General features: G+C 62.4%; 1 protein-coding gene across 1 annotated transcript; it reads left to right on the top strand.

The window, feature by feature from the left end:
- Positions 1–451: 451 nt before the first annotated feature.
- On the top strand, positions 452–18,170 carry LOC120384794 (SNF-related serine/threonine-protein kinase-like). Its single transcript, XM_039503839.1, has 6 exons — positions 452–582; positions 3,641–4,270; positions 12,230–12,371; positions 12,822–13,034; positions 13,816–13,953; positions 15,123–18,170. The coding sequence occupies exons 2-6, from the start codon at positions 3,682–3,684 to the stop codon at positions 16,258–16,260; spliced, it is 2,220 nt and encodes a 739-aa protein (XP_039359773.1). The 5' UTR covers positions 452–582; positions 3,641–3,681; the 3' UTR covers positions 16,261–18,170.
- The last annotated feature ends 9,827 nt before the right edge of the window (positions 18,171–27,997 follow it).

The raw sequence follows: 27,997 nt of genomic DNA, 5'->3' as shown, positions 1-27,997 counted from the left end.
GCAGCAGGGAGACTGGAAGCCAAGGGACCCCCAGCTCTAGCTGGGGTTCAGCTCCTGGCTCTGCAGCAGGGAGTCTAGAAATCTTGGGGACTCTCAGGGCTTCCTGGCCTGGAGCTGGGAGGCTGAAAGTCCTGGGCTGGGCTCCCAGTGCCTGAGCCTCTGGGGCAGCCAGACCCCAGGCCCCTTGCCCTCTGGGCTGCCTGCCTGGCATCCAGGAGCCTGGGAGCCCCTGCGGGGGGGCAGGGGCCGGGCTGCTGCTCAGTGAAATGTGAAGGTTAATGTCCCTCAGGAACTGCCTGTCCCTGGGGAGGGGGCGATCCGAGCCCTTGGCAGCCACCCCCGGGCCTGGGGGCGCTGCGCGGGTCCGTGCAGCGCCAGGCGCAGCGGGACAAATCACCCGCCTCCGGCTCTGCGCGGCTCCGCGGCAGGGGCGGGCTGAGCCCTGCCCAGCCCGGGACTCCGCCGCCGCCGCCTCCCGCAGAGCGCCCGGCTCCAGCCCGGCCTGTGCGCGCAGCCCCGCCCGCCCGGTCGGCGCCCGACGTCAGCGCGGGGACCCTGCCCAGACCCGCCGGCGGGAGCCGGGTGAGTCGGGGGCTGCGGGCGGCGCGGGCCCCGGGGGTCTGTCGCGGGGGGCTGGGCCGGCCGGGGCCTGCGCGGCTGCTCTGCCCGGTGCGCTGGGACCTGCCCGCTGCTGCGCGCCGATCTGCGCTGCGCGGCCCTGGGCTCTGCGCGGCTGCTATTTATAGCCCCGCGCCCTGCGGGCCGTGCGCAGCCGGGGCTCTCCGCAGCCGGGGAGCATAGCACGGCCGGGGGGGCATGGCGGGGCCGGGGCTGCCTGCGGGGGGTCGGGGGCGGCATAGCACGGCCGGGGCTCCATGGGGCCGAGGGGCACGGCCGGGGCATGGCACGGCCCGGCCGGAGCTCCTGCGGGCACCCGGGGATATGGCACGGCACGGCCGGGGAGCATGGGGGCATGGCCCGGCCGGGGCGCTCTGCAGCCGGGGGCACGGCACGGCCGGGAGCATGGTGGGGGCACGGCACGGCCGGGGCTCTCTGCGGCCGGGGGGACGGGGGGCCATGGCAGGGCCGGGGCTCCCTGCCAGGCGGCCCGGCCCGCAGAGCAGGAAGCGCAGGAATGGAGCCGGGCTCTTGGGGCCGTGCTCGGGTGTGTAGCAGTGTCCGGGAGCCCTGCCATGCTGCGGGGCTGGCTGGGCACTCGCTCAGAGAGATACGCACCCACCCCCGGAATCACTGCCCCCCGCCCCGGACCCTGGCTTTCCAGGCAAGGCCCTTGCCCGAGTCCTGACCCAGCCTGGCTACGCTTGTGCGATGCACTGGGCTGCTGACCCATGGCTGGGGGGGCCCAGGGCCCAGCCTGTCGCCCAGCCCGCCCCAGAGGGTGCTGTGCCCTTGCCCTCCCCCGGAGGAGAACCCGGCCTCATTCCTGTGATGGGGGAGCAGCGCTGCAGCCGGGGAAATCAGCTGGCAGATGCCAGGAAGTCCCCCTCCCAGCAGCGTGTGCCGTGTGTACCAACACAATGCGCACAAGGAGCCCGCCAGCCAAACATGGGCACGCTGCCAGCCCAAGGAGCTGGGCTGGTTCTGCATTAGTGTCTCGGGGGTGGCAGGCCCTACCCCACGCAGTGTTCCCGGGGCACGGCCCCCAGACAATGCCCCTCCCTCCTGGGGAACCCCAGTTCCCTGACACGCAGCTGTGATGCCAGGAGTGGGTCAGAGCCCCAGGGCAGCGAGGGATTTCCACAGCCCCCTCCCCTCTGTGGGGTTCCCCTGTGCTGGGCTCACTCCCCTTCATCTCCCAGTGACCCCAGAGCCCCAAGTGACCCAGGCTATGCCCAGGTGATGGTCATTGACAACAGCTGTGGTGTGGATGGCTCTGGGTACCATGCAACTGGCCACATTCCCCCACCTGCTAACCCCTGGCTTCCAGGCGTAGGCCCTGGCCCTGTGAACACCCCGCACTTAGTATGACGCTATGAAAGCCCTGGCTGGGATGATTTAGTTGGGATTGGTCCTGCTTTGAGCAGGGGGTGGGACTAGATGACCTCCTGAGGTCCCTTCCAACCCTGATATTCTGTGATACCAGCCCTTGCTGTTGGCAGCCTGGCGTGACCTGTCTGGCACCGAGGTGCTCACTGCCTTTAGCCCTCAGTCTGCAAACACCTCGCTGCCCTGCACACCGAGGGGCCTGGCAGGGCTGGGGGGTGTCAGCAGAGCTGTGAGCGTACGTGAGGAGGGCAGTGGCTGGAGTACTGGGGGGGCTGCAGGTCAGGATTGAGGGGCATTGACGGGGGGGTGCTAGGACTAAGAATAGTTGGGGTGGAATTAGGGGGATCCAAAGAGCTAGGACTGTGGGTAGAGCTGGAGGGGGGGGGCAGCGCCAGGGTAGTAGGGGAGCTGCAGGTCGGCAGTGAGGGGCAGCGGCAGAGCTGCCATCCCCTGCCCCTCTGCTGCCAAAGGTCGCTCGTGCCAGCGGTTTGTTTTGGGAAAATATTGAAAGCCCCCAACCCTCACCGGGGTGACCAGGAATCGGAACCACGCGGACTGGGCCCCTGCCCCCTGGGACAGCCTGCTGGCCTCATGGAACACCCCACTCTATTGGCACTTGCAAGGGGGGGAGACTTCTTGTGCACACCCACCCCTCCCCCAGTGGCACCTGGCCAGCATTGTGGCTCACATAAATCAGTAACGCCCCATGGGGGGCTGCGGCTGCCCCCCGGCTTGGCTGGGGGAGCCTCTGGGCCGACGTGCCGTGCGGCTGCTGGAAACCCCATCCCAGCGTGGCTACGTGTACAGACTACTGGCTAGGGAGCTCGGGGCAGTTATAGGCTCAGCCCAGAGGGGAGAGGAGGCCCCAGGCTCTGAGGGTCAAGGTGTGACCCCCATGGGAACCCAGAGCGAGAGCTCAGGTCTGGTCTGAGCTGGGCAGCAGCCCAATGCCAGCGGCATGGGGCCACCTGCCATCCTGCACAGGCCATGGGCATGAGCACACATTGTACAGTCAACCTGTGGAACTCATTGCCGGGGGATGTTGTGAAAGCCAGAAGTATGACTGGGTTCAAAAAAGAATTAGATAAAGTAATGGAGGACAGGTCCAGTACTGGCTATTAACCAAGATGGTCTGGGACACAACTCCATGCTCTGGGAGTCCCTAAACCTCTGTTTGCCAGATGCTGGGACTGGGCGACAGGGAATGGATCACTTGATGATTCCCTGTTCAGTTCATTCCCTCTGGGGCACCTGGAATTGGCCACTGTCGGTAGACAGGATACTGGGCTAGATGGACCTTTGGTCTGACCCAGTATGGGTGTTCCTATGGCCCCGGGCAGCTCCTTGCACTGTGAGAGTCAGCAACACGTGGCATGTGTGAGAGCCAGGATCTCTGTGAAGGAGAGTTGGGCTCTATCTGTGAAAATGTAGACCAAGGGGGTGGGGTCCCTTTGCTCGGGGCACTCTGGGGGCAAAGGGCTGCGCACATGGGTGTGGGGCTGGAAAGGTCAGGGTTCCCCAGGTGCTCAGTGGGGTGTCTGGGGAGTGGGATGGCCGCTGTGCTCAGTGGGGTGTTTGGGCAGGGAGTGTGCCTGGTGCCCCCTGTGCTCAGTGGCTTCTCTGTTGTGCCCAGCCTCCCTGATGCCCGGCCCCCTGTGACGCTCCGGTGCAGCCATGGCGGGGGCCAAGGGCTGCTACGAAGGGAAGATCGCCGGCCTCTACGACCTGGAGCGCACACTGGGCAAGGGCCACTTCGCCGTGGTCAAGCTGGCGCGGCACGTCTTCACGGGGGAGAAGGTGGCGGTGAAGGTGATCGACAAGAGCAAGCTGGACGTGAGCTCCGCGGGGCAGCTGCTGCAGGAGGTGCGCTGCATGAAGCTGGTGCAGCACCCCAACGTGGTGCGGCTCTACGAGGTCATCGACACCCACTCCAAGCTCTACCTCATCCTGGAGCTGGGGGACGGCGGCGACATGTTCGACCACATCATGCGGCACGAAGGCGGGCTGGCCGAGGGGCGTGCCAAGCACTACTTCGCCCAGATCGTCCACGCCATCTCCTACTGCCACAAGCTGCACGTGGTGCACCGCGACCTCAAGCCCGAGAACGTGGTCTTCTTCCAGGAGCAGGGCGTGGTCAAGCTCACTGACTTCGGCTTCAGCAACCGCTTCCAGCCCGGCAAGATGCTCACCACGAGCTGCGGCTCACTGGCCTACTCGGCACCCGAGATCCTGCTGGGGGATGAGTACGACGCCCCAGCCGTAGGTACGTCACCAGGGTTCTGGCTCCCCGGCGGGTTGCTTGGGTGAGGCTGGCATAGCCCGGAGCGTTGAGCGGGCACATCTGTGAGGGTTGGTGATGGGAGGCTAGGGACAGGTCCCGCATTCTCATTACCAATGTGTGCATAAGGCTCCGGTCAGCCTGGGACCTGAGCATCTCGCCCACGTTTATGGACATCCCCTCCCGATGTCCCTGCGAGGCGGGGGCAGCTATCCCACTGGGGATGCCTGAGGCATGCAGGGGCTCATATAGCATGGGCAACAAGGGAGGAATTAGAGATTGGCTGTGATTGGTGTCACTCAGCTCTGTGGGAGGAGTCACATGACAGGGATGTTAATGTCACTGGATGCACTCTGGTCAGGAAGGACAGAGTGAGCAGAAGGGGCGTGGCCTGGACATCACAGATCCTGCCCCCTACACTAGTGACTGACAGCTCAGTTCAGAGGGGCAGGAGTATTAACTGGGTCAGCGTATTAATGACGTGTCACAAGGCAGGATACTGGGTGGCGACTTTTATAGAGACCAGTCGGACAAGGGAGCAGGATGAGCAGCTGCTTAAACACCCATCCCTAATGTGTAGAAAGAAAGACGGTGTTATCGGGGAGGGGAGGAGGATTTCATTGTCTGTGGAGGGGGAGACATGCTGGAGCTTTCATGCTGCCACTAGTAAGATATCCTTGGAGGTTCTAAAAATTATACATGACTTTGTAACTCAAGAATTCTTACAACCAACTTGGGGTCATTCCTCATACAGATGAATTGAGCAGCAAATTAAATGTGATGGTTGTCTAGGTGTAAGCGATGATGACTTAATGTTATTGGCTAGGTGCAGACCGAATGTAGTCCCATCCAGGTGTATATATGTACGTGGTTCTTTAAAAGGGCCAACTTCCCAAAACCGAAAACAATCATGAGCAAAACAGAGTAGGAGGAGATATTTGAATATGCAAATGTGAATGATAATTGGGACTCCTGGGAGTTTCAAAAAATTATAGCTGATCATTTTCAGACTCAAAAGGTATTGCAACCAACTTGGGATGGTTCTGTATCTGACTTCATTCTGACAGGTAAAGAATTGATCACTGAATTAAAAATTAGTAGTTGCCTAGGTGCAAATGATTATGATCTAATTTGATCCATTATGTTCAAGCAGAAAATAGTCCTCTCCAGGAATGTATGTACTTAGTGCTTGAAATGGCCAGTTGCCACAAATTGAAAATAATCATGAGCAAAACTGAGTGAGAAGAAAAATTGGAACAGAACATGAACAGTAATTGGGAGCTGTTAAATAATTTACTAGATGCCTAAAAAAACCACAATCCCAAAATCATGAAAGAAGGCTTCTTCAGATTAAAAACAAAAACAAAAAAAACAGATTAAAAGGGAAGGTGAAAGCAGCAATAATAATATATATGGGGAAAGTTGATGCAATTACTATAAATCAGCAGTTATGAAATGCAGACAATTGAAAAAGGAAGCTAAAAGTATCAATGAAAAATCTATGGCCAGTAGGTTAAGGACAATAAAAAGGAAATGTTTACTAGATCAGGAACAACAGAATTCCTGGTAGTGGTCTTGGTCCGATAGTAGGTGGGGATGGTACAGTTGTCAATAATGATGCAGAAAAAGCAGGAGTGTTCAGAACATATTTGTGTTCTGTATTTGGGAAGAAGCTGGGTGATGTATTCATGGCTCACAGGGGTAATGAAATTCTTTTTTTATTATAGTAGTAACTAAGGAGAATGTTTCACAGCAGCTGCTAAAGTAAAACCTTTTAAACCTGCAAGACCAGATAACTTGCACCTAAAAATATAAAAAGCATTAGCTGAGAAGCTGTCTGGGACACTGATGTTCACTTTCACCAAACTTGGAATGCTGGGGAAGTTCCAGAGGGCTGGAGAAAAGCTATTGTTGTGCTGATGTTTAAAAAGGGTAAATATGGTGATCCGGGAAATGACAGTTCAGTTAGCCTGACACTGATCCCAGGCTAAATCATGAGGAGGCTGATATGGGATCCAATTTGTAAAGAATGACAGCATAACTAATGCCAGTCAATGTGGTTTTATGGAGGCTAGGTCTTGCCAAACCAAGTTGACATTTTTGCTTTCTTGATGAGATCACTGTGTGGATATAACTGAATTGGGCTTCTGTAAAGCATTTGACTTAGTTCCACATGATTAAAAAATTAGCGCTCTTCAAAATAAGTGTAACCCATGGTAAATGGACTGAAAACTGGCTAACTGATAGATCTGAAAACCTAACTGTGACTGGGTCTCCCAGGGATCTGTTCTTGGGCTGGTGCTGCTTTATCAGCTGTCTATACCTTTATCAGCTGTCTGGAAGAAAACATAAAATCGCTGCTGGCAGAGTATGGAGATGACTGCAGATATGTGCGTGGAGGGGGAGCGCCCATGTGTTTTGCCTATGCTGCCCTGGCACAAAGCCATGCAGGGAACCCAAGTGCCATGGGCTGCAGCCTGGCCAGGTGCTGTTAACTATGGGGGTGGCTGGGAGCGGGCAGAGGGGCATATGGCTTTGAGGCCCACTCTGTTCAGTTCTACAAAGGCTCTTATCCCGTGGTGTCTGAATGCCCTGCAGTCCTGCATTAAGTGACTTGGGGCTCATTCTCTGTACGTGTGCCAGGGTAGAGCAGTGCGGGCTCTGGGAGGTTTGTTTGTAAGTGTCTGGGCTGATAGCAGAGCAGCACTGGGAGCGGGAGGTCTGGGATGGCCCTGGGGGAGCTCGTTCCACAGCTTGGGGCTGGCCCCTGAGGAAGCTCTGTTTCCTCCTGGCGGTGGAGCACATGAAGACCAGGGGCGAGCCCTTGGACTCTTCGATGGGGAGTGGCGAAGGGGCTGGAGAGGTGGCGAGTGCCTAGGTTGGCCGCGGCCTTGTGCCCGGAACACCGGACATGTGGGCGTTTCCGGGAACTGCATGGCCCCCACCTCCCACTGTGACCCTGCCCCCAGTGTGACCTCATATACACAGGGGATGCCGTTTCCAAGAGGGTGCCGCCCACCCCCGCTGGCCTGACCTTGCACGTGGATCACGCTGGTGGGGACGGAGCAGGGCACTCTTGGAAATGGTGTTTGCACCCTCGCCCCTCATCTTTCCGACGTGTCCGGCTTTGGCCCCTTACCGGCTGGGGACAAAGCAGCCCAAAAGAGGGCGGTGCAGTGTGACACCGGCCAGGTGCCTCCCCAGCAGGGCCCGTCGTGCCGAAGAGCCGCGGCAGAGTAGCTGGAGTGCCCGTAGGGGTGGGGAGGGAGCCCCTCCACTGTATGGAAAGGTTAGGGGGGCTGGGCCTGGGCTGCAAGGGAGAGGATCAGGGCTGGAGCTCACCATGCACGTGCCCCACCCCGTGGCGGGGAGCACAGCATGGCCATGCGGGGAGGGGACAGGACGGGAGGTGGCGTATGGGGAATGCGCAGGGAGTGTGGGGTGAGGCAGGGCGGGGCAGTTTGTAGCCAAGGCCAACCAAGCAGCGAGTATGTAGAGCCTGGTGAGGGGCTGGCTTGGGGCGGAGGAGGCTGTGCTGGCACTCGGAGGGTTAAGCCCCCTCGCTGGTGGCCCAGGGAGGCGTGTGGCACCCAGAAGGAGCAGAGGGAGATGCTCCCCCTCCCACACATGCTGTGACACAAGCCAGGCCCCGGTGTCCCTCCTGCTCCAGGCTGCGGTGCCCATGGTGGCATTGGCCCCTCCAGCCCCCCTCCAGGCTGTCGCTTCCCTGACGCAGGGGCTGGCTCAAGGTGGCCAGTTGGGGCGAGAGCTCGCTGCCTCCGAGCCCTGGTTCCTGCCTTTCCTGGGGCCGGGTTCCTCCCCTGCGGCCCAGATCCCTGCACTGCTGGAGGCTGCACGCGAGAGGAGCAAGCTGCCCTGGCACCTCTCTAGCTAGTAACGCCCAGTCTCACTGCTGGTGCGGGGGGACACCGCCAGCCCCACCCCAGCAGGAGGAGTCACACAACAGGCCCCACCCCCCATGTCAATACACCCCAGCTGCTAGGGTGCCCGGCCAGAGGGACCCTGCTGCTGCCCCTGCCTCTGGGGGGGAAGGCAGCCCTCTCACCACCCCCGAGGTGGGGCCCCGTGGCCAGGGCCCCCATTTGCGGGCAGTAACGCAGAGCCTGGCCCAGCCTTCTGGCCTCCTGGAGCTGAAGCCCTGGCAGTCGCCGGGGCATCCCCAGTGTTGCAGAAAGACCTGGCCTTGCCTGCCCCCTCCCCTCCAGTCCTGTTCCCTGTGGCAGTGACCCCGTCTCTGTGTGGCCCGGGGGTGTGGGCAGGGGCTGGGCAGAGCCGTGGGGCCGCTCGGGGTGGGGTCACTGGGCCCGGGGAAGCGCTCAGGAACAGACTGTGCTGAGCGGAGCCTGGAGGGTTATGGCAGGAAGGGCCTTTCCTGTTCCAAGGAGCCTGGCTGGGCAGCTGGCCCAGCCCAGTGAGGCCCCAACAGCTCGGTGGACCCGGCCGGGCCCTGCCCTTCCCCAGCTCTGCTGATGTACAGGGATCCCCCGGCCGTGGCCTGTGTGGGGAGGGGGGCAGGAGTTGGTGCTGCCGGGGGGATGGCTGGGGGACGAGCCCTGGCACAGAACTGCAGCTCCAGCTTCTGGTGGTCTCCATGTCGCTGTGACCAGCGCAGATACGGGGCCAGCTGGTGTCCATAGGGGGAACAAACAGAGCCCCTCTTCACCCAAGCCAGCCCCAGGCCACTGCCCCCCACCCCAGCTCTGCATCACCCAGGAACGACCCTCTGCCCCTCCCGAGCACCCTGAATGGTAATGGAAGCGCCAGTCCCCAACAGCCCTGCCAGCTCCCCAACGGCTGGATTTGGGCCCCTCGTGCTTCTGCACAGCCACCCCACAGCCTCTGGGGTCCAGCGCTGCATCCCACACCCCCGACTGGCACGGAGCCTCCAGCCCCAATATCCCTCTCACACTCCCCCCCGCACTCCCGACTGGCACGGAGCCTCCAGCCCCACTGTCCCCCTCACAGCCCCCCCCTGCACCCCTGACGGGCACAGAGCCTCCAGTCCCACTGTCCCCTCACAGTCCCCAGCACCCCGACAGGCATGGAGCCTCCAGCCCCACTGTCCCCTCACAGTCCCCACCCAACTGGCACAGAGCCTCCAGCCCCACTGTCCCCTCACAGCCCCCTGCACTCCCGACGGGCACAGAGCCTCCAGTCCCACTGTCCCCTCACAGCCCCCACCCAACTGGCACGGAGCCTCCAGCCCCACTGTCCCCCTCACAGCCCCCCCCTGCACCCCCGACGGGCACGGAGCCTCCAGTCCCACTGTCCCTCTCACAGCCCCCACCCAACTGGCATGGAGCCTCCAGCCCCACTGTCCCCTCACAGCCCCCTGCACCCCCGACTGGCACGTAGCCTCCAGCCCCACTGTCCCCTTCTCAGCCCCCCCCTGCACCCCCAACTGGCACGGAGCCTCCAGCCCCACTGTCCCCCCTGCAGCCCACTCCCCGACTGGCACAGAACCAAACAGCGCCTGGGTGGCACAGATGCCCCCGAGCAGTGCTCCAATAGTGGGTGCCAGGATCCAGCCCGTGCTCCCCTGGGGGCCTGGCCCTGTCTGTGTGTGATGCTGCTGCCCTTCCCCCGCCCCCCCCCCGCGCTCTCCTGGACGCAATCCGCTTTCCCAGGGAGCCTGAGCAGCTTAAGGCCCTGAGAGGCGCTGACGTGTCAGCACCACGGCTTTGTGGCCCCCGTAATCCCCGCTCCTTTATCCCTTTTCCCAGCTGTGTGGGGCATGCACACGCAGCTCTGCCCCATGGCTCCCTGGAGGCTTCCCCCAGCAGTGCCCGCTGCCCGTGCCCCTGCTCAGCAAAGCCTTCCGCATGCCGAGTGTGAGCAGACGCACAAGTCCCAGTGCCCGAACAGCTGAGCTGCCCACGCCCCGCAGGAGAGAGAGCCCCCGTGCTATAAATAACCGGTAATCGCTTCAGCTGGAGGTGGACTCTGACTCCCCCCGCAGCCCTCCCCGCTTGTGCCTCAAGGCAGCCCTTGGGGATGGATTCAGTGATAGTCCGTGTCCATGGGGGTGACATGGGACTGAAACACGCTGGCTGCAGACAGGCACAATGCAGTTAGGTGAAATGCAGCCAGCCTTCCTCTCACTGCTCTGAGAGGTGCTCCTCGAGCCCCACCTGCAGCCCCCTGCTATCCCTGGCCCGGTCCCCCACCCCCCGTCCTTCCATCCCACTTTATCCCAGCTGGGTTCTAGAGCAGGGACCGGGTCAAGAACCAGCAAACCAAGGGCAGGAAGATATAGTTTCCTCCTGGTGAAAGGCGTCAGGAAGTGCCCCCTGGTGTCACACTGGCACTGGGGTTGTTCAGTGTTTGTGTGTGATCTGAGCGGGACGGGAATGAAAAGACAGAGCAATGGGCTCAGGCTCTCTGCAGACCCAGGCAGCGTCACTGAGTCAGTTACACTCAGGGCAGCTCCCCCCTCTCAGAGCAATGGGCTCAGCCTCTCTGCAGACCCAGGCAGCGTCACTACATCAGTTACACTCGGGGCAGCTCCCCTCTCAGAGCAATGAGCTCAGGCTCTCTGCAGACCCAGGCAGCATCACCGCATCAGTTACACTCGGGGCAGCCCCCCTCCTCCCAGAGCAATGGGCTCAGGCTCTCTGCAGACCCAGGCAGCGTCACCGCATCAGTTACACTCGGGGCAGCTCCCCCCTCTCAGAGCAATGGACTCAGGCTCTCTGCAGACCCAGGCAGTGTCACTGCGTTGGTTACTCTCGGGGCAGCTCCCCCCTCTCAGAGCAATGGGCTCAGGCTCTCTGCAGACCCAGGCAGCGTCACTGAGTCAGTTACACTCGGGGCAGCTCCCCCCTCTCAGAGCAATGGGCTCAGGCTCTCTGCAGACCCAGGCAGCGTCACTGCGTCGGTTACACTCGGGGCAGCTCCCCCCTCTCAGAGCAATGGGCTCAGGCTCTCTGCAGACCCAGGCAGCGTCACTGAGTCAGTTACACTCGGGGCAGCTCCCCCCTCTCAGAGCAATGGGCTCAGGCTCTCTGCAGACTCAGGCAGTGTCAGTTGCACTTGGGGTAGCTCCCTCTTTTACCCCATCAAAGCGACAGCACAAGCTCTACCCTGTGAGCAGCACCACCATGCCGCTGCAAAGCCCCCTCATTCTGAACTTCCAGTCTCTTCCCCTGGGGGTCTCTGGAGCAGTGCACCAAGCTGCTGCAGGTATTTCCTGGGGCACCCACCTAGCCTGGCATGAGCTGGTGAGGATGGAGGCTGCAGCAGCAACTCTGCTGAAGGGCTAATTTTCCAAATGCTTTCCTGTTCCTAGGAGGACTCAGATCAGTTTGGAAATGGCTGGCCCAGCTGGGGGCCTGCAAATTGGAGATGCAGCTCTCGAGTCTTGGCTCAAGATGCAGCTGAGTGAAGGGACTGGCTGTGAATGCAAAGTGCTCTGAAATGTCCGTGCAGAGCCGGAGGGACTGGGGAGCCAGCGGGGCCAGGCCAGAGACGGAGACACGTGGTCACGCAGTCGTGGCCCAGGGCTCCCAAATTACATCTTACAATGCAGCAGGCGCTGTGTGGGGCGCAAGCAGCGTGCTGGTTGGAGGGAGACAGAGCTGAGAATGGGCAGGCTCAAACCAGGCCATGGGCCGGGGCAGGGAGCCCCTCCCTGGCCCCATCACATGCTCCTCATACAACTCACCTGTGCAGGTCAGGCCTGAGACCTCTCCAGGCCTCCGGGAAGCTTCCCGCCTCCCAGGGGTTGCCTGGTTCACACCTGTTTGTACTGCAGAGATGGTGCCGTGGCTGCAGGGGAGTAGACCTGGATATGTGTGTGCCAGGGCCGTCTCGGCCCCAGTGGCTGGCTCCGTCCCCCCTGCTGGATCCCGTGCCCCATCCCAGCTGCACACTCCTGGCCCGATGCCACAGTGGGCTGAGCTCTCTGTGTCCTTCTCTCTGCAGACGTCTGGAGCCTGGGCGTCATCCTGTATATGCTGGTGTGCGGCCAGCCACCCTTCCAGGAGGCCAACGACAGCGAGACGCTGACCATGATCATGGACTGCCGCTACAGCATCCCGCCCCACGTGTCCTCGCAGTGTTCTGAGTATGCACCCCCAGCCTCCTCCGCCCCCTCTCCTCCGGGCTTGCCCGGCGCCACCGTCCGCAAGGGCATGCGGGGGGTATGGGGTAGGCTGCTCACACCCCTGCACAGCCCAGTTCAGTGCCAGGGAGATCTGAGGGCTCAGGTTCAGCAGGGAAGGAGGGTGCAGATTTTTACCAGGACGGGGAACCAGTGGAACAATTGTCCCAGAGGCGTGGTGCGTTCTCCAGCTCTTGGAGAAAGACCCCCAGCCTCCAGAGAGGCCTGGAGCTGTGGGCTGGCCCGGGGATCGCTGGGTGGGTTCTCCAGCTCAGACTTGATGGTCCCATCTGGCCTCGGAGCCTGTGGCTCTGTGCGTCTCCGCTGCGGGTGCTGCTGGGGCCTGGGGCAGCGTCTCCTGGCTGTTCACTCCTGGGCCGGCTTGTGACCCTGCCCCACTCTGCTCTCTGGCAGTCTGATCGGCAGGATGCTGCAGCGGGACCCCAAGCAGCGGGCCTCCCTAGAGCAGATTGAGACGCACCCCTGGCTGCAGGGCGTGGACCCCTCCCCGGCCAGCCGCTGCCTGCTGCCCCTGACGTCGCACAAGCGGGTGTCCGAGGAGGAACATGACATCATCATCCAGGCCATGACGTGTGGGAACATAGCGGACCGGGATGTCATCCAGGAGTGAGTGCCGGCTGGGCGGGGGTGGGGGGAGGCGGGCAGCAGGATCGCTGCACCAATCTCCCGCTGGGCTATTTCTGGGCAGGCTCCCGTCTGTGTGGTGCCCTGGCCCTGGCATCTCCCCATCCCTCATGGACAGAGGGCAGGGAGCTCTGCACAGGGCTTGGCTGAGTGACTTATCTCCAGCCCGGCCCCTGCGCGGAGCGATGGAGACCTTGTGCAAGAGAGAGGCAGGTCCTCTGGCACCAGCAATACCCCCACCCCCCGGAAAGCAGGGCAGCTGCTCTTTTGGGTGTGAGAGGCATTTCCTTCCGGGCAGGGGGGCAGGGCAGAGGGTTCCCTGCAGGCTGAGGGGGGCAGGGCAGGAGAGCAGGGGGGTGGAAGGCAGGCTGTTTTCTGCAGACTAGGGGAGCAGGGCAGGGGATGGGGCAGAGCAGGGGGTTCCCTGCAGGCCGGGGGACAGGCCAGGAGAGCAGGGGGGTGGAAGGCAGGCTGTTTTCTGCAGACTAAGGGAGCAGGGCAGGGGATGTGGCAGAGCAGGGGGTTCCCCAGCAGACCGGGGTGGGGCGCAGGGGGAGGGCAGGACTGGCCGTTCTCTGCAGACCAAGGGGCAGTGGGGCCATGCCCAGGGCGTGGAGCTCAGTGCTCTGGTGTGCCCCATGCCATGAGCAGCCAGCATGCCGCTCCTGGGTAGTGCTGCACTGGAGTGCGCCCAGAGCCCTGTGCTGGGGCCTGCTGGGTTCCTCCGGCGTGCGGCTCTCACCTGTGCCTTGCATCCCCCCAGGGCCCTGGAGGCCGATCGCTACAACCACATCACGGCCACGTACTTCCTGCTGGCGGAGCGGATCCTCCGGGAGAAGCAGGAGAAGCAAAGCCACAAGCTCAGCTTGGTCTACAACCTGGCCCAGCAGGTGCAGAACAGGTGAGCCCGCGCCCTCCGGCTGGGACAGGCCACAGCTCAGCCCCAGGGCACCGCCCAGGGGCCACTAGCACAGCCGGCCCCACCCGCCGGCGAGGGTCCCCCAGGCGTGCTGTGCAGGGAGAGCCCGCGGCCTCCGGCTGGGACAGGCCACAGCTCAGCCCCAGGGCACTGCCCCGGGGTCACTAGCACAGCCGGCCCCACCCGCCGGCGAGGGTCCCCCAGGCGTGCTGTGCAGGGGGAGCCCACGGCCTCTGGCTGGGACAGGCCACAGCTCAGCCCCAGGGCACCGCCCTGGGGGCCACTAGCACAGCCGGCCCCACCCGCCGGCGAGGGTCCCCCAGGCGTGCTGTGCAGGGAGAGCCCGCGGCCTCCGCTGGGACAGGCCACAGCTCAGCCCCAGGCTGGCATGCTGTGCAGGGGGAGCCCACGGCCTCTGGCTGGGACAGGCCACAGCTCAGCCCCAGGGCACTGCCCCGGGGCCACTAGCACAGCCGGCCCCACCCGCCGGTGAGGGTCCCCGCAGGCGTGCTGTGCAGGGAGAGCCCGCGGCCTCTGGCTGGGACAGGCCACAGCTCAGCCCCAGGGCACCGCCCCGGGGGCCACTAGCACAGCCGGCCCCACCCGCCGGCGAGGGTCCCCCAGGCGTGCTGTGCGGGGGGAGCCCACGGCGCCGGCAGCAGAGTGCTGTGCGTGGCACCACAGCCCTTCACTGGAGCTGCCCAGGGACGTGGGATGAAATCCTGGCCCCACTGACTCTAGTGTCACTTCACTGGGGCCCAGACTCGTCCAGACTAAGTGACTCTGGGCTACCCGCAGCATGGATCCAGGGCTGGGGCCGCGGGAGGCTGGGGGGATGGCATCCGGCCTGGCACAGAGCCGGGTGTGGGGTACCCGACCCCCAGGTTTTCCTGTCCAGGGCCCTGGGGATCGTGCCAGGGCCTAGGAGGTCTGGCTGGGCAGCTGTAGTACCGATCCGACGCTGGCTCCGGCCTGCTGCACCCCCTCAGCCTGAGCGCCCAGCAGCCACAGTGATGGGCTCTTCCCCAGCCCCAGCCTCCTGCGGCCCCAGCCCTGGATCCATGCTGCGGGTAGCCCAGAGTCACTTAGTGCCCCTGCCGCAGCTACTCCCACCCTGGGCCTGATCCTGGGCTCGCTCCCCTCTCTTTCAGCGCCAACCTGTCGGACCCATTCAGCACCATGGGCGACACCCGGGACCTCTCGCCCTTCGCAGAGATGCCAGCTAGACTGGCAGCTTTCTCCAGCCCCCAGCCCCGGGCTGCCGCCGAGGATTCTGGGAAAAGAAATGGCAGACCCATTTCCTTTTCTGCCCTGGGGGACGACAACGCGCCCCCCGGCCTCCATGGAAATGAGCAGCTGGTCCGAGCCCTGCTCAGTCCCGCCCTGGCGGACGCCCCCATGGCCAAGAGCACCCCGGCCCTGCAGCAGATCTGCGAGGAGGAGGAGGAGGAAGAGGAGGAGGAGGGGAAGGCCAGCGCAATGGGACGGAGAAGCTCCTCGCTAAACCAAGAGCAAATGCGAGATTTCCAGAGCTCCAGGGTCTCCCTGTTGTTCTGCCGCAGCGCTGTGGCCCACAGTAAGGGGGAGAAGAGCCTTGGGGCCACCAAGCCAGGCCTCTTGGAGCAGGGCCCGGGGAGCAGCTGGCAGCTGCCACCTCTCAGGGGGGCGCCGAGTCCCAGGAGCGAGCTGGGTCAGCCCCGAGAGGCGACAAGCCACGGTGCGGCGCGGGAGGCCACGGACAACCTCAGCGTGAGCGTTGGGGAGCGCGCCCCCAGCCCCCTCCCTGCGGGGACGCCGGCGGCAGAGGGGGAGGGCGGGGGAGCGGGTCTGGAGAGGTGCCAGACTGAAGGCAGCTCGGGGCCGGAGGAGGACACCACCACCACAGAAATGGAGGATGGGGGCAGCCTGGGGCACGTGGGCAAGGCCCCGTATCCAGGGAGCTGCGAGGGCCCCGTCGCTGGCTCTGCCGGGAGCTCCGGGAGCCTCCAGGCCACTTCCAGGGGGATGCCAGTTCCAGAAGACAAGTCCAGGCAACGTGACGGGCCCCCTGAGACAGGCTCCTCCCACAGGCACCCAGCTGAGAGCACTCTCTGCGGCGGCACCGCCGGCGGCGAAACCACGGCCGACAACGTGATCAAGTTAGACCCTGCTAAAAACAAGAGCACCCACCTGAAGGACAGGCTCCTGCAGTTCCCGCTGTGCGAGAAGGCTCTGGCCTTCAAGATCCGGCCCAGCTCCAAGGAGAGCCTGCTGTCCCTGGGGCAGTTCAACTGCTGCCACGTCATCTAGGCGGGGCCCGGGCAGCGCTGGGAAAGTGACGGCGCACGGCCCCAGGCCAGGGGCTGCTGGCAGGTGCAGGGCTAAGGAACGACACGCTGCTTCCGTGCTCGGTCTCTTGCTCCCACAGAGCTCCCTCGGGCCGGACTCGGACCCAGTCCTGCCCGCTCTCCCTTCCCTCGGCCCAGGGCCCTGCCTTGGGAGCACGCTGAGCACGCGGCTCCTCCCGTGGCCATGCGCGTGGGCCCTGGGACGGCGACAGAGCGCGCTGGCCGGGCGGGAGCCACCTGGCTGGCCGGTCTCACGGAGAGCGCCCCCCTCGCCCACCCGGGATGGCTGCCGGTGCTCTGTCAGCTCCCCCCTGCAGCGGCACATTGGGCTCCTGCAAAATTCCTGCCTTCGTGCTGACCCCCGAGCCCCCACAAAGGTAGGTCCGACATCAGCAGCTGGCAGAGGGCAGCCGCAGGCTGGGATCCGCACAGGGGCTAAGCTGCTTGGCTGCATGGTCTCCTGGAAGCCCTGGCCTGTCATAAAGACCAGCGTGGTTGCAGCTGCACAGGCCAGCAGCCGTGCTCCTCTGCTCCCGAGCCAGAGCTCGTGGGATCCCAGGAAGCACAGCCACCCAGATCCCCAAGGGAACGCACCGAGGGCCAGCTGCACTGCTCCTCCCTGGGGCAGAATCTGGGCCAGTTACCAAAGGGTTAACAGCGGAAGCCAATGCTCCTGTTCTGGGGAGGAACCCAGCCTCCCCTCCACTGCAGCCACGCACCAGAAGCAGCCCAGGGCCCCTTCGCACCTGCTGGCTGAAAGGATGCACAGGGGCTGCAAAGCACCCTGGGAAATGCCTCTCCAGCTGGCCCAGAACCATCTCCAGATGCTGGTGAGGCTCCAGGTTCGTGCAGGGCAGTCCAACGCCCTGGAGAGGGCCACGGTGATTGGGGCACAAGTTAGGGTGACCCTCAGAGCTGCTCTAACCTGCTCCACAGGCCCCGGCAGCCCCAGGACACAGCCATATTCCCCCGGTCTCTGCACCAGGGACTCCTTGGGGGCAGCAAGGTCTGCGGGAGAGCCACAGAGATCAGCAGGAGCCGTGCCCATGCCACGCACAGCCTCCTCCCCTGCGCACCGCCGGCTCCAGGGCTCACAGCCGGGTTAGCCCGTGGCTGCCTCTGCGAGCAAAGGAAGGAAGGTGCTGATGGAACCCAAATTGCGGCACCCCAAGATGCCTGCCAGTGTGTAGCAGTGATGCCAGCGTGCTGTGCGCTGGGCACACGGGGTCGTACAAGCCTGGAGAAGCCCCACCTCGCTGGGGGAGGCCTGCCAGCCCTCGATGCACCTTCTTCCTTCTTTGGCAGCCAGGCTGTGCCCCTAGAGCTTGACATCCCGTTGGTCCTGGGGGCGCATCGGGCAGCGCTCAGTGCCCAGGCAGCCAGCTGCTGCCTCAGCCCGCCTGGCTCTGCCTGGGGTGTTTTTATAACTATTAGAAATAATTTTTTAAAATAGTCTATTTTAATGGAATTTAAATAGAGATTGCTATATCCCCCTCCCCTGCCCGCCGGGCACCACGCCGCGCTTCCAGCCCCAGCCATGCATGGCCTCAGGAGCATTTCCCATCCCCGTACTCACCCACCCTGGAGCCAAAGTGGCCCCTGCTCCGGGGACTCGCCGAGGGGGATGTGGGGGAGGGTGTATGTCATGCACGCGCACACACGTATACAATCTAATCTGTTCCCTCCAGACCCCTGTAACGATAAGCTTTCTATTTATTATCTCTTTGTTTTCTTGCTGGCAAGAAATGAATTGTGAATAGAGTCTGAAGACAGAGCTCGCTGCTGAGTTCTGCATAATGTGCACTGAATGGATCGGGTCCAGTTGGGAACCAAAGCAAGTCGCTCCAGTAAAATAAGCTCTTGATTTCAAAAGGGCGTCTCTGTTTCCTTTGCTGGGCTGCCAGAGAGAGAGGAGCAGAAGCAATCAGGATTAATGTCCTATTTTATACTGCTGCCTTCTGCCAAGCGGTAACAGATGCCAGGGCTCTGCGGGTTGGCTTCTTGTTGGAGCAGATATGGGTGACGCTGAGTCTGGGTATAGTTTTAATGCAGTTTGATTATTTTCACTTTACACAGCAGGCCTGGAGCAGAGGTGGTCACAAACAGCATGCAGGCTGGGCACAATCCTCAGTTCCCAGAGAACGACTCTGCCTCAAGAACTGACCCTAGTTATATTAAGCAGAGCCCAAACGTCACTGCTGCTTGCCAGAGCTCCCTGTAAAAGAAACATCAAAAAAATTCCCAGTGCAGCATTTCATGAGAGGCTGGTTGGTGCCCAACCTCTGAGGAAACTGCCAGGCCAGGCTGTGTGTGCCAGCGCCCCCCGCTGTTCACCAAAGGTTATTTTCAGGTTCCCAAAAGTGGGCTGGGCAGGGGAGAGAAACTCTCTGTTCTGAGGGCTTTAGAGCCCGAATTCAGGCAGGACCAACAAGCAGTGAAGCCAGGCGCTGAGGAAGGAGGTTCCCCTTAGAAGGGCAAAGGCGTGTGCACAGTGTCATTGGTTGGGTAAGGGGGGGTCTGTTGCCTTTAAGGAGTAGTGGGGATGGGGCCCGTCAACCCCTGTTCTGAGACATCATGGGTCCTTTAAGGGTTTAGGGGCAGAGGTGGGTTTGGCATGGAGAGGCAGGTGCTGGGGGGGGGCGGGGATTGTTTGTGCCTGGGGCCCAGGAACTGTGGCTCTTAGCTCCCCTCTCTCCTCAGAGCCGGGGAGACCCTCACAGCAGGGGGCTGCTGGCCTTACCCAGCCCAGTCCAGGGGTGGTTTGCCCTGGCCTCTGAGGAGTGGAGGAGCACTGGGCCCCTGCAATCCAGCAGAATGACGAGCGTGAGGGGAGTCTCCCTGCGATGGGTACTGGAGACGGCACGGCAGGGAGTGCCTGCACCACAGCCCAGGCCGAGGGATGTGCCATGGAGCAGGGCCACACTGGGCCAGGCGTGGGAGGGGGTGAGGACAGCACCCTGCCACAGCCAGAGCACATTTCCTTTCCTTTTGTTTTTTCTTACATTAATCTAAAATCAAAGCGCTGCCCTCTCATGCCACAGTGGCTTGAGCACTGCCCCCCGCCCAGCCCAGGAACCCCTCTCCACATGCCATACTGCATCAGGCCGCTGCACTCCCAGCCCAGGCCCCCCCTCCCTCCACTTGCCATAGTGGATCAGGGCACTGCCCCCTCCAGCCATGGTCCTGCCTATCATTAGCGGTGCCATCTTGTGAACAAAAAATTAGATGCTTTGTTGTCGCTGCACAAACACTTGAAATCATTTCAGGAGCCTGGACATTAGCTGGGGCAGGGAGAGATTATGGCAATGGCTGATGCCCCTCTCTCCACAGCTGGTGGTGCCCGTTGACCTGCCAGGCCAGGTGCCAGGGCTCCTCTGCAGGGAGAAGCTGACTCCTTTGGGGAGCTCTCTCCCTGCGCCCAGCATGACACGTGAGTGTCACACCCGGCTGTGCCGTGCATGGCACTGTCCCTGCTGGCTGGGACAGCCCTCCCGCCAAGATCAGCTCCCCCACCCGGCAGGTAATAATGCCCGAGGTCGCGTGTCTAGCCCAGGCCAGGCCTGGGGGTCTAAGGGACAGCCCTGTGGGAAGAGCCCTGAGGAAGGAGGCTCAGGAGGGGGCACCCCCTCAGCTCGGGGGGCTGGGAGGCCAGGCAGTCCCAGGGCCTGGGGAGCAGCAGCTGCAGGGAGTCTCAGAACTGTCTGAGCCAAGCCAGACGCAAGGCTGGGGCCTGGCTCAAATAGCTGGAGCGAGAGCCACAGGCTGGGACGGGAGGTGGCAGGGGCAGCTGCTCAGAGTCCCTTGGGGAGGGTGGGCTGGGCAAAGCTCAGTCCTGCTGGGCAGGATGGGACACAGCCACTCCCCATCCTGGGTGTCCTGAGCACGAATCACCTCTTCTCCCCCAGCCCTGTGCCAGCCCCTCCCTGGGGCAGTTTCAAGGAGACAAACGTTTGGATGGAGTTGGGCAGGGTCTTGCTGGCAGGAAGACCCTGGGGAGAGAGTCTCTCTTGCCAGCCATGGCAGCCGGGAAGGGGCGAGCTTCCCCTCTGAGCCAACACCCCTGGGCAGGGCATGGGAGGGTCATGCAGCCAGGTGCCGCGTTGCCAGGTGCAGGGGCCCATGGACAGTAGCCACCTGTCCTGTTGGGAGCATGAAACCCAGGTGCAGAGAGCAGCAGGCCAGGCCAGCTGGAGTCACCTGCAGGCTGGGTCCCAGGGGCAGCTGTCAGGCAGAGGGACCCCAGCCAGGATGTTTCATTCACAGCTCAGGAGTCACAGCCCAGCGACGCAGAGGGTCTCACGCTCCAGATGCCAGAGGCTGGAACAGCCCAGCCATCGGCAGCAACATCTGGGGCGAGGAGAGGATTTGGGGAACTGTTGGAAATCCCAGACAGCTGCACAACAGCAGTCGAGGAACGCCCCTAACCCTCGGCCCTGGCCGAGCAGCTGCTTCCTGCCGACTTTTCCTGGCTGCGGTGCCACGCCCGGGCCTGCGGCAGGAGGGTGGGCGGCTGCGGATTGCTAAGCCCTCCCTCTGGCTGCTGAGGGAGAGGCAGCGTCAGAGAAACAGGCACAAAATGCCCATTGGACGGACCTTCCAGCAGCCCTTTGCACCCCCCTCAAGCAGCCCCACGGCTTGTCTGCCCTGGCAGCCAGGGGCGGCTCTAGGCACCAGCGGGCCGCGCGCGGCAGAGGCGCGGCCCTGGGGGTCGTTCATTTGGCGTGGGCTCTCGCGCCCGGCTGCATGCCTGCGGTCAGTCCACGGGACAGGACCGGCGCGGCTGCAGCCGCAGGCATGACTGCCTTCCCGCTCTTCGGTTGAGCTCCGCAGCTCGCGCCGCGCGCGCAGGGCGGCCCCCCGGGCTCGGGCGGCGCTCCGGTGGACCTGGCAGCGGCATGCGGGGGAGGCACGGGGGCGGGCGGAACCCGCAGGGACACGGGAAGGTGGAAGGTGGCGGCAGCTGCGCTGCTAGAGCGCCCTTTGCGCTAGCCCCCCCCCTGCCTATCGGCCTCGGGCACTGTCAGCCCAAGAGACGCAGGGTTCTGGGCTTCGGCCTGCCCTCCCCACCCACACGGGTGCAGCGAGCTTGCCTGCCCGGGGGGGGAGGGGAGGGAGGTGGTCCTTGCTGGTAGATGCTGTTCCACTTCGTGTTAGCAAACTCCATCTAAAAAGCACCTTCAGGCTGTTCCTGGTGCAGACTAGGGTGACCAGACAGCAAGTGAGAAAAATCGGGACGGGGGCGGGGTGGTAATAGGAGCCTATATAAGAAAAAGACCCAAAAATCAGGACTGTCCCTATAAAGTTGGGACATCTGGTCACCCTAGTGCAGACAGGCCAAGCCACACATGGGATGGCCCGTGCCAGCTCAGCGTGCCCAGAGAACCGCCCCTATTGTAGCAGGACCTGCCCGTGTCCCCCTCATGCCCCCTCTGCTCACTGCCCCACCACGCTTACATCAGCCCCATCGCCTGCTTTGCAACCAGCGTCACGCCAGGGGGAGCTACACGGGTTTGGTTGCTCATGAGATAGAAACATGCTGGGTCCAACCATCCTCCCGCCACTATCCCCCGTGGCAGCAGCTCCTACCTGAACTGCCCTGCCCTGCCCGGTGACCTTCCTGCACACCGCTGCTCTGCAGTCACCTGGCCCACGGGCCTCCCCTCTGGAGCACACGCAGCCACCCGGGGACCAGGCCCCATGGCAACGCTGCACATTGGCCCCCGGCTCAAATGCAACCTGCCGGCGGCCCAAGGTTCCCATTGGAGCTCACTTCCATTGCACGCCCACGGCTCAGAAGCCGCCGCCACCCCCCTGCCTCCATGCGGCCCCTGCTGCAGCCCTCTGGGGAAGAGCCATGGCCAGGCTCACTGCACTGGGACGCTAAGATGCACCAGCGGCTCTCAGAACAAGCGAGAGACACGGGGCACTCCCAGGATGAGGCCTGGTGCCCGCGCAAAGACGGCAGGGCCTGTGTCTTCCCCAGCTGCTCAGAGAGCAGGAAGAGCCAGTCCCTTGGAGGGGGGACGGGGGTTGCACAGCTGAGCCTGGGCAAAGCTCAGTCCCGACGAGCTGGGCAGGGCAGGACACAGACACCACAGGCGGCAGCAGCTCCTCCATCCCTGCTGTGGTGGGAGAACGAACGCCCACCCAGCTCCCACTGCGCTGGCAGCCTGAGCCAGGGCTGGGACTCGGCTGAAATCCCGGCGGGGGACCAGGCCAGAGCCCGCACTAGCAGGTCCTCTTCGCCACACCTGGGTCCCGCTATCAGAGACCCTTCAAAGCCCCCCACGTGCCTGCTGGCGAGGCTGCCGCGGGGTCCGCTGGGCCTTGCCGAGCTGGGAAGAAATAGCCCTTCCCGTGGACAAACTCCACAGCTCAGGGCAGGGCAGACACCAGGCATGTGGGTCCCATCCACTGACCCAACCCTGCCTCTGCAGCAGCTGGTCATAGAGCGGCCGCTGAGCTGGGCAGAGCTGGAGCTGGGCAGGCTGTGAGTGGGGCCTTCCTGCAGGGAATCGACCAGGCAGGTGCCAGTGCCGGCCACACGGCTCCCAGAGCCCCGGGGAACCGGCTGTTACAGTGAAGCGGGGACCCAGGGAGGGCAGACGTCGGCTCACGTGGCTCAGGCACCCTCCCTCCCACGGGCCAGGGAACCGAGTGACACGGAGGGCACTGGCTCCACCCCCAGAGACTGGCAGGAGCAGCTGAAGCCATCTGATCGCTTGATGTTTGAAAAATAAACGAGGCCCCAAGAGCCGCCTCCCGCCCAGGCCTGGGGTCCACCCCAAACGTTTGTTGAACTCAGCACCTGGCCAGGACACAGCAGCAGCAGGTAACTGGCCTGGCCAGCCCACCCTTCGCCCAGTGCCTGCAGCCATGGACTTGGTGCGAAGCTCCTGCAGAGAGGAGAGGCGAGGGACCGATCCCACTGAGAGAGCCAGTTCCCTGCAGCCAAGGTCTGCTGCTGGCTCTCCTGCCCCATGTCTGCTAGAGATAACTCAGAGCAGAGCGCGGGGCTGCCGCTGACGGCCCTGGGTTAACGAGTGGGGCGGGGCAGTTACAGACACCTCCAGTGACTGCCATTCTCCTAACCGGTGAACCCCACCACGCTCAGCAGGGGCTGGAATCTGTGAGCACCCCCCTCAGCCATTGCTTTACTCTTCTCAGCACCCCGAGAGATTCGGGGCTGCACCTCGGAGAGGAGGCCCTCATGACCCCCCAATCCTGGGCCGCCCCAGACAGCCCCGAGGGCCTGGCTAGATGCCAGCAGCCTCCTGGGGCAGCCCTGCAGGTCACAATGCTGCATGCGGCCACACTACCCCAGCATGCCCCTGTAACGGGGGGCGGGGGGGCCTTGGAAGGCAGCTGCACGTCTGCCACACAGCCTGCCCCAAGGACTCCTCCCCTGGTCAGATCCAGCTTTCCAGGGCCCTTTCCACCACTCCAGCCCCTTTACCAGCATAACAGGGCTGGGGCAAGGTTGGGACCTTGCCGTCGGCCTCTCCTAGAACTTGGACGCCAAGCTCTCTAACTTCCCCCGGACATCGCCTGCGCGGAGAGCTGCACTCCATGGGTGGCTTGTTTTGTGACCGAGCTGCCTGGTGCCGGAGGCCTGCAGCTTGCAGGCGAGACGCCGTCGTCGTTTACTGCACTGTCATTCGGTACACGCAAGAAGCCTGCTCTGTTTGAACTGCTTGGGCTGGCATAGAGCCTCGTGTGCACACACCGACTCGCTGGCTCTCCCTGATTATCCACAGGATTGTCTGCGGGGAAAGAGCCGGATTGAATTATTCATCAAAAAGAGTTTTGCTTTGGCATTATTGTCTCGGGAGTACAAAACTGCTCGATGACGCCAACTCTGCATTAAAAATAAACTATTGCATCCTCTGTTCATGAGAAAGGGCACGTTAGTATCACCTCTGCCATTCAAACTGGTGAACCAACATTCTTAGACCTGGCAAATGTTCTTAAACATCTTGACACTCGAGTGTAAATCCCGCCCGCTTCCATGCCCACCCCCCGCCAGACAGAGGGACCCTACCCCCGCCATGTGGACCAGATTCGGTTCTGTTCTGCCCAGTAGACTGCAGGAGCCCGGGTTAGGTCTGCAGTGAAGACGCCCTCAGGGTGAAAAGTAGCTGAAGCCAGGGACTGATGGGAGAAGTAACTTTTGGGGTCACCATCTGTCCCCCGCCCCAGCAATAAAACCATGGCTCAGGGAGGGGCTGGGAGACCGCAGCAAATTCCCACTCTCTCCCCCAAACGCCCCAGAACGGGTGTTTGCTGTTCCCAGGAACTCCCCCCACCCCCATCCTCTCTGCTAGAGGATGCCAAACCCAGCCCTTCCCCATTGGCAGGAGGCTGGAGCCCAGCCCACCACTGCCCCCATGGCAGGAGTCCTAGGCTGCAGTAGCTCACTCAGATGGTCCCCACCAGAGCCAGCTGTCCCCACTCTTCCTGGTCCAGCCCCACGCACCAGAGACAGGGCAGAGATTGATTTCCTCCCAGCCACCCCGGCCCTTGGGCTGCAGACCTGCCCAGATAGCCACAGCTCACATGACCCCCCACCACCAGCGCCACCCCCCGCTCTGACTGGGCCCTGGCCTGGCATCCCAGATGCCTGCCCCCAGGCCGCTGGGCACCACTCGTTAGCTGTAGGTAGCCTCATGGCACTCTGTGGAACTCATCTCCTTGGCAGTGCAGGACCCACGAACACCCCACCCCAGGGTGCTGCTCTGCACAGGGGCTCCCCGCTGAAGCCAGAGCCTGGGCCAAGGGCTGTCCTGGTTCTGTGGGACCGGGCTGGGAAGTGGAGAGATCACCCTCCCCTCCCTGTGACCCACGGCCGAGGCCCCGAGTTGAGGTCAGGGCTGGCTAACACAGACCTGACCCCAGTAAACCACGGCTGTGTTGCTAGTCTAGACAAACGCCCCAGGAATGGCACAACGGACGACCACCAGGGGCCACTCGTGAGTGCGGGAGACAGAACTGCCACGGGGACCACAGGCTCCCTCCTGCCAGAGCTAAATTGCAATCACCGTGTCCAGAGCTAAATGCAATCGCCCCCGTGACAGCTTTCCCCGCCTGCCCTGCTCAGCCCCCCCGCCTCCCCACAGAGACACTCACAAACAAGCAAGCAGCAAACCCAGCCAGTGCAGCAAGTTCTCGCTCAGGTGGGCTGGGTAGAAAGCTTGTTACTGCTCCGGTTTGAAAGAAGCGAGTCCTGTGGTGTCGGGGCCCCTGGCAGCACCTAGCCTATGCAGGGCTGACTAACGGTCAAGGTTGCAGCAGTATTTTGTTCCTGTTTAAAGCCACCTCTCCACAGTCACATCTGCCACATCGGGTGCCATGAAATGGCTATGCTGCTGTGGGGCCCAGCTTAGCGCTTGAAGGGGAATCCGGGGCCTGGAATGGCATGGAGAGCTCCCTGGCACACCCCCTAGGGTGAGGAGCAGCCCTGCAGGGGAGTCCCAGTCTCAGTTTCCCCTCACCAAGGTGGCCTCTCTAGTATGAAAGAGCTCATTCGTCAGAGGGCCCCCTTCATTCAACAGACAAGGGCAACCCAAAAACCTCAGGGAAAGCTTCAGTCAGCTGCCCCACTGGCAGCTCTCTGCCCCATCTTAATCAGTCTTCTATTTCGCCGGCCCAGCCCGGGGGCACTTTCAGGTTAGATCCCTGCCTGGAGCCTGGGTCTCTGGCCAGACGCTAGTCGTCCCCCAACAGCGTTTTACTCTTTACTGCCCCAGGAGATCCCATACCCAGTTCCTTCTGCTGGGCTGCCCCAGTGCCTTGCCTGGGCGCATCATCTGCCTAGGCCTGTTCCTCTCTCCAGGAGCCTCTGCTTTCCAGGGAGACGCCTCAGGGACTAGCTTCCTACCCGGCTTTCCTGAGGCACGTCCACCATCAGCAGCTGGGGGGCTTGTGGCCTCAGCCCTCATAAGCCTTTATTAGCCAAGCTGCTCCTGGCCTAATTGCTGCTCAGCTACATCGGCAATTAACGATGCACAGGTGGGTCTGGGCTGGCTCATTCTCCGGCGCAGAATCTGCAGGTTGGCTGGGTGCCTGGCCCCAGGGCCACTGATCTGATGCAGCCTGTCTCAAACCCTGTTTTTTGCACCAAGGGAGGGGAGAATCTGTGGCCAGATCCATCTCTGGCTCCAGGGGGCTGCCCCAGCGGAGATCTCAGGTCTGGCACCAAGAACCAGTTCCCAATCCCAGCACTCACGAGCGCTCGGTCCGCCAGCGTGGTGTGCCGGGGGATAGTGGGGCCGCCAGCCACTCAGGCGGCTTTACTGACCCATTATGTAAGTCCAACGGGAACGAAGCCACAGCCTGATGGTGCAGCTCCCGCCTTTGGGCCCTCAGTACTGAGACGTCCCTGAGGCACTCCCCAGGGCAGGGCAGAGTTAAGGTTATGTGGGAGGGGTCACCTTTGCTCTGCAGGCAGTGATTTGCCTGCTGGGGTCCTGGAAATTGCACTTTCCTGGTCTGGAAGGGAACGAGAAGCAAGGGCTGGGCTCTGGAAATGCCAGCTCCATGGGAGAGATGGGTTGTCGTTTTTTTGCGTGTGACTGCACAGAGCCACTCCAAGCGAAAGCTATTGTGATATATACGCACAGCCGAGACACTGTACATCTGCCATGCAGGCGTAACCCACGGGTGGCTCCAGCAACTCCCAGCCTGCTGCTTACTGCTCAGGACGGGTGCTCAGGAGTTCAAGGCAGCTGAACCGGAGTTCAGCAGCAAACCCCTTTCCGACCAAAATGCAAATGTTTGTGGGCTTTCTTGTGTGTGCCATTTTTTTTTTTTTTTTTTTTTTTTTTTTTTTTGGGGGCAGCCCTCTTCTCCTCTTCTCTTCTCTCTGGGGCAGGGGGGCAGGGAACACAAGGGAGCAAAGCAAAAAAGTGGGGTTTAACCACTAACGTGTTTCATCAAAATTTGTTTGTGTGGTGTCCAAATTTTTCATCCAAAAATTTACAAAAAAAGAAACAAAAAAAAAAAAAAATTGTTTTGTGTTGTGTGTGGTATGTGTGAGGCGTGTGTAGATGTGTGTAAGTGGGGGGGGGGGTGGGGGGTTGAAGGGGTGTATAAGTGTGTATGTGGGCTGTGTGAAAGGGTGGAAGAGTGTGTGATGTGTGTGTTGTGTGTGTGTGTGTGTGTGTGTGTGTGTGTGTGTGACACACACGCAGACAGGAGTCTTCTCCACCTCCCTGACTTACCCACTGTGGAGCAGCGCTGCTGGCTGTGGGCAGACTCTCCCCAGCCATGGGGGCCATGGGGCCTGCCCCCCGTGGGCAGCAGCAGCATGGTCTGGCTGCTGTGTTGCAGAACAGCCCCTGCTGAGCTCCCGAGAGCCTGGGCTGTGCGGGACAAATTAGTGCAAAGGCCACAGGCGCAGGGGCCCCTGGGGAGCGACCCGTGGCCCAGAGACACCAGCGTTGGGCCGGGCCGGATCCCTGCTGCCCCAGCGCCCTGCCCCGTGGGGTAACGGAGGGCTCCACTCGGTAGCGCCAGCCTGCAGTCGCTGCGTTCCCATGGGCGTGACCTGTGGTGGGGCTGGCCAGGGCTGTCAGGGGAGGGGAGCTGTCCCCAGCCCTCGGTGGGGGTCAGCTCAGGGAGAGGTGGGCACCCACTCTGGGTGTCTCTGCTTTTGGGAGGCCGAGGGCTGGTTTCCAGGTGAGCCGAGAGCCCTTGGCTGC

Source organism: Mauremys reevesii, linkage group 16, assembly GCF_016161935.1.
Source record: "Mauremys reevesii isolate NIE-2019 linkage group 16, ASM1616193v1, whole genome shotgun sequence".
NCBI classification, from domain to species: domain Eukaryota; kingdom Metazoa; phylum Chordata; order Testudines; family Geoemydidae; genus Mauremys; species Mauremys reevesii.
Note: the sequence above shows the minus strand (reverse complement) of the source record. Positions and strands in the feature narration are given on the sequence as shown.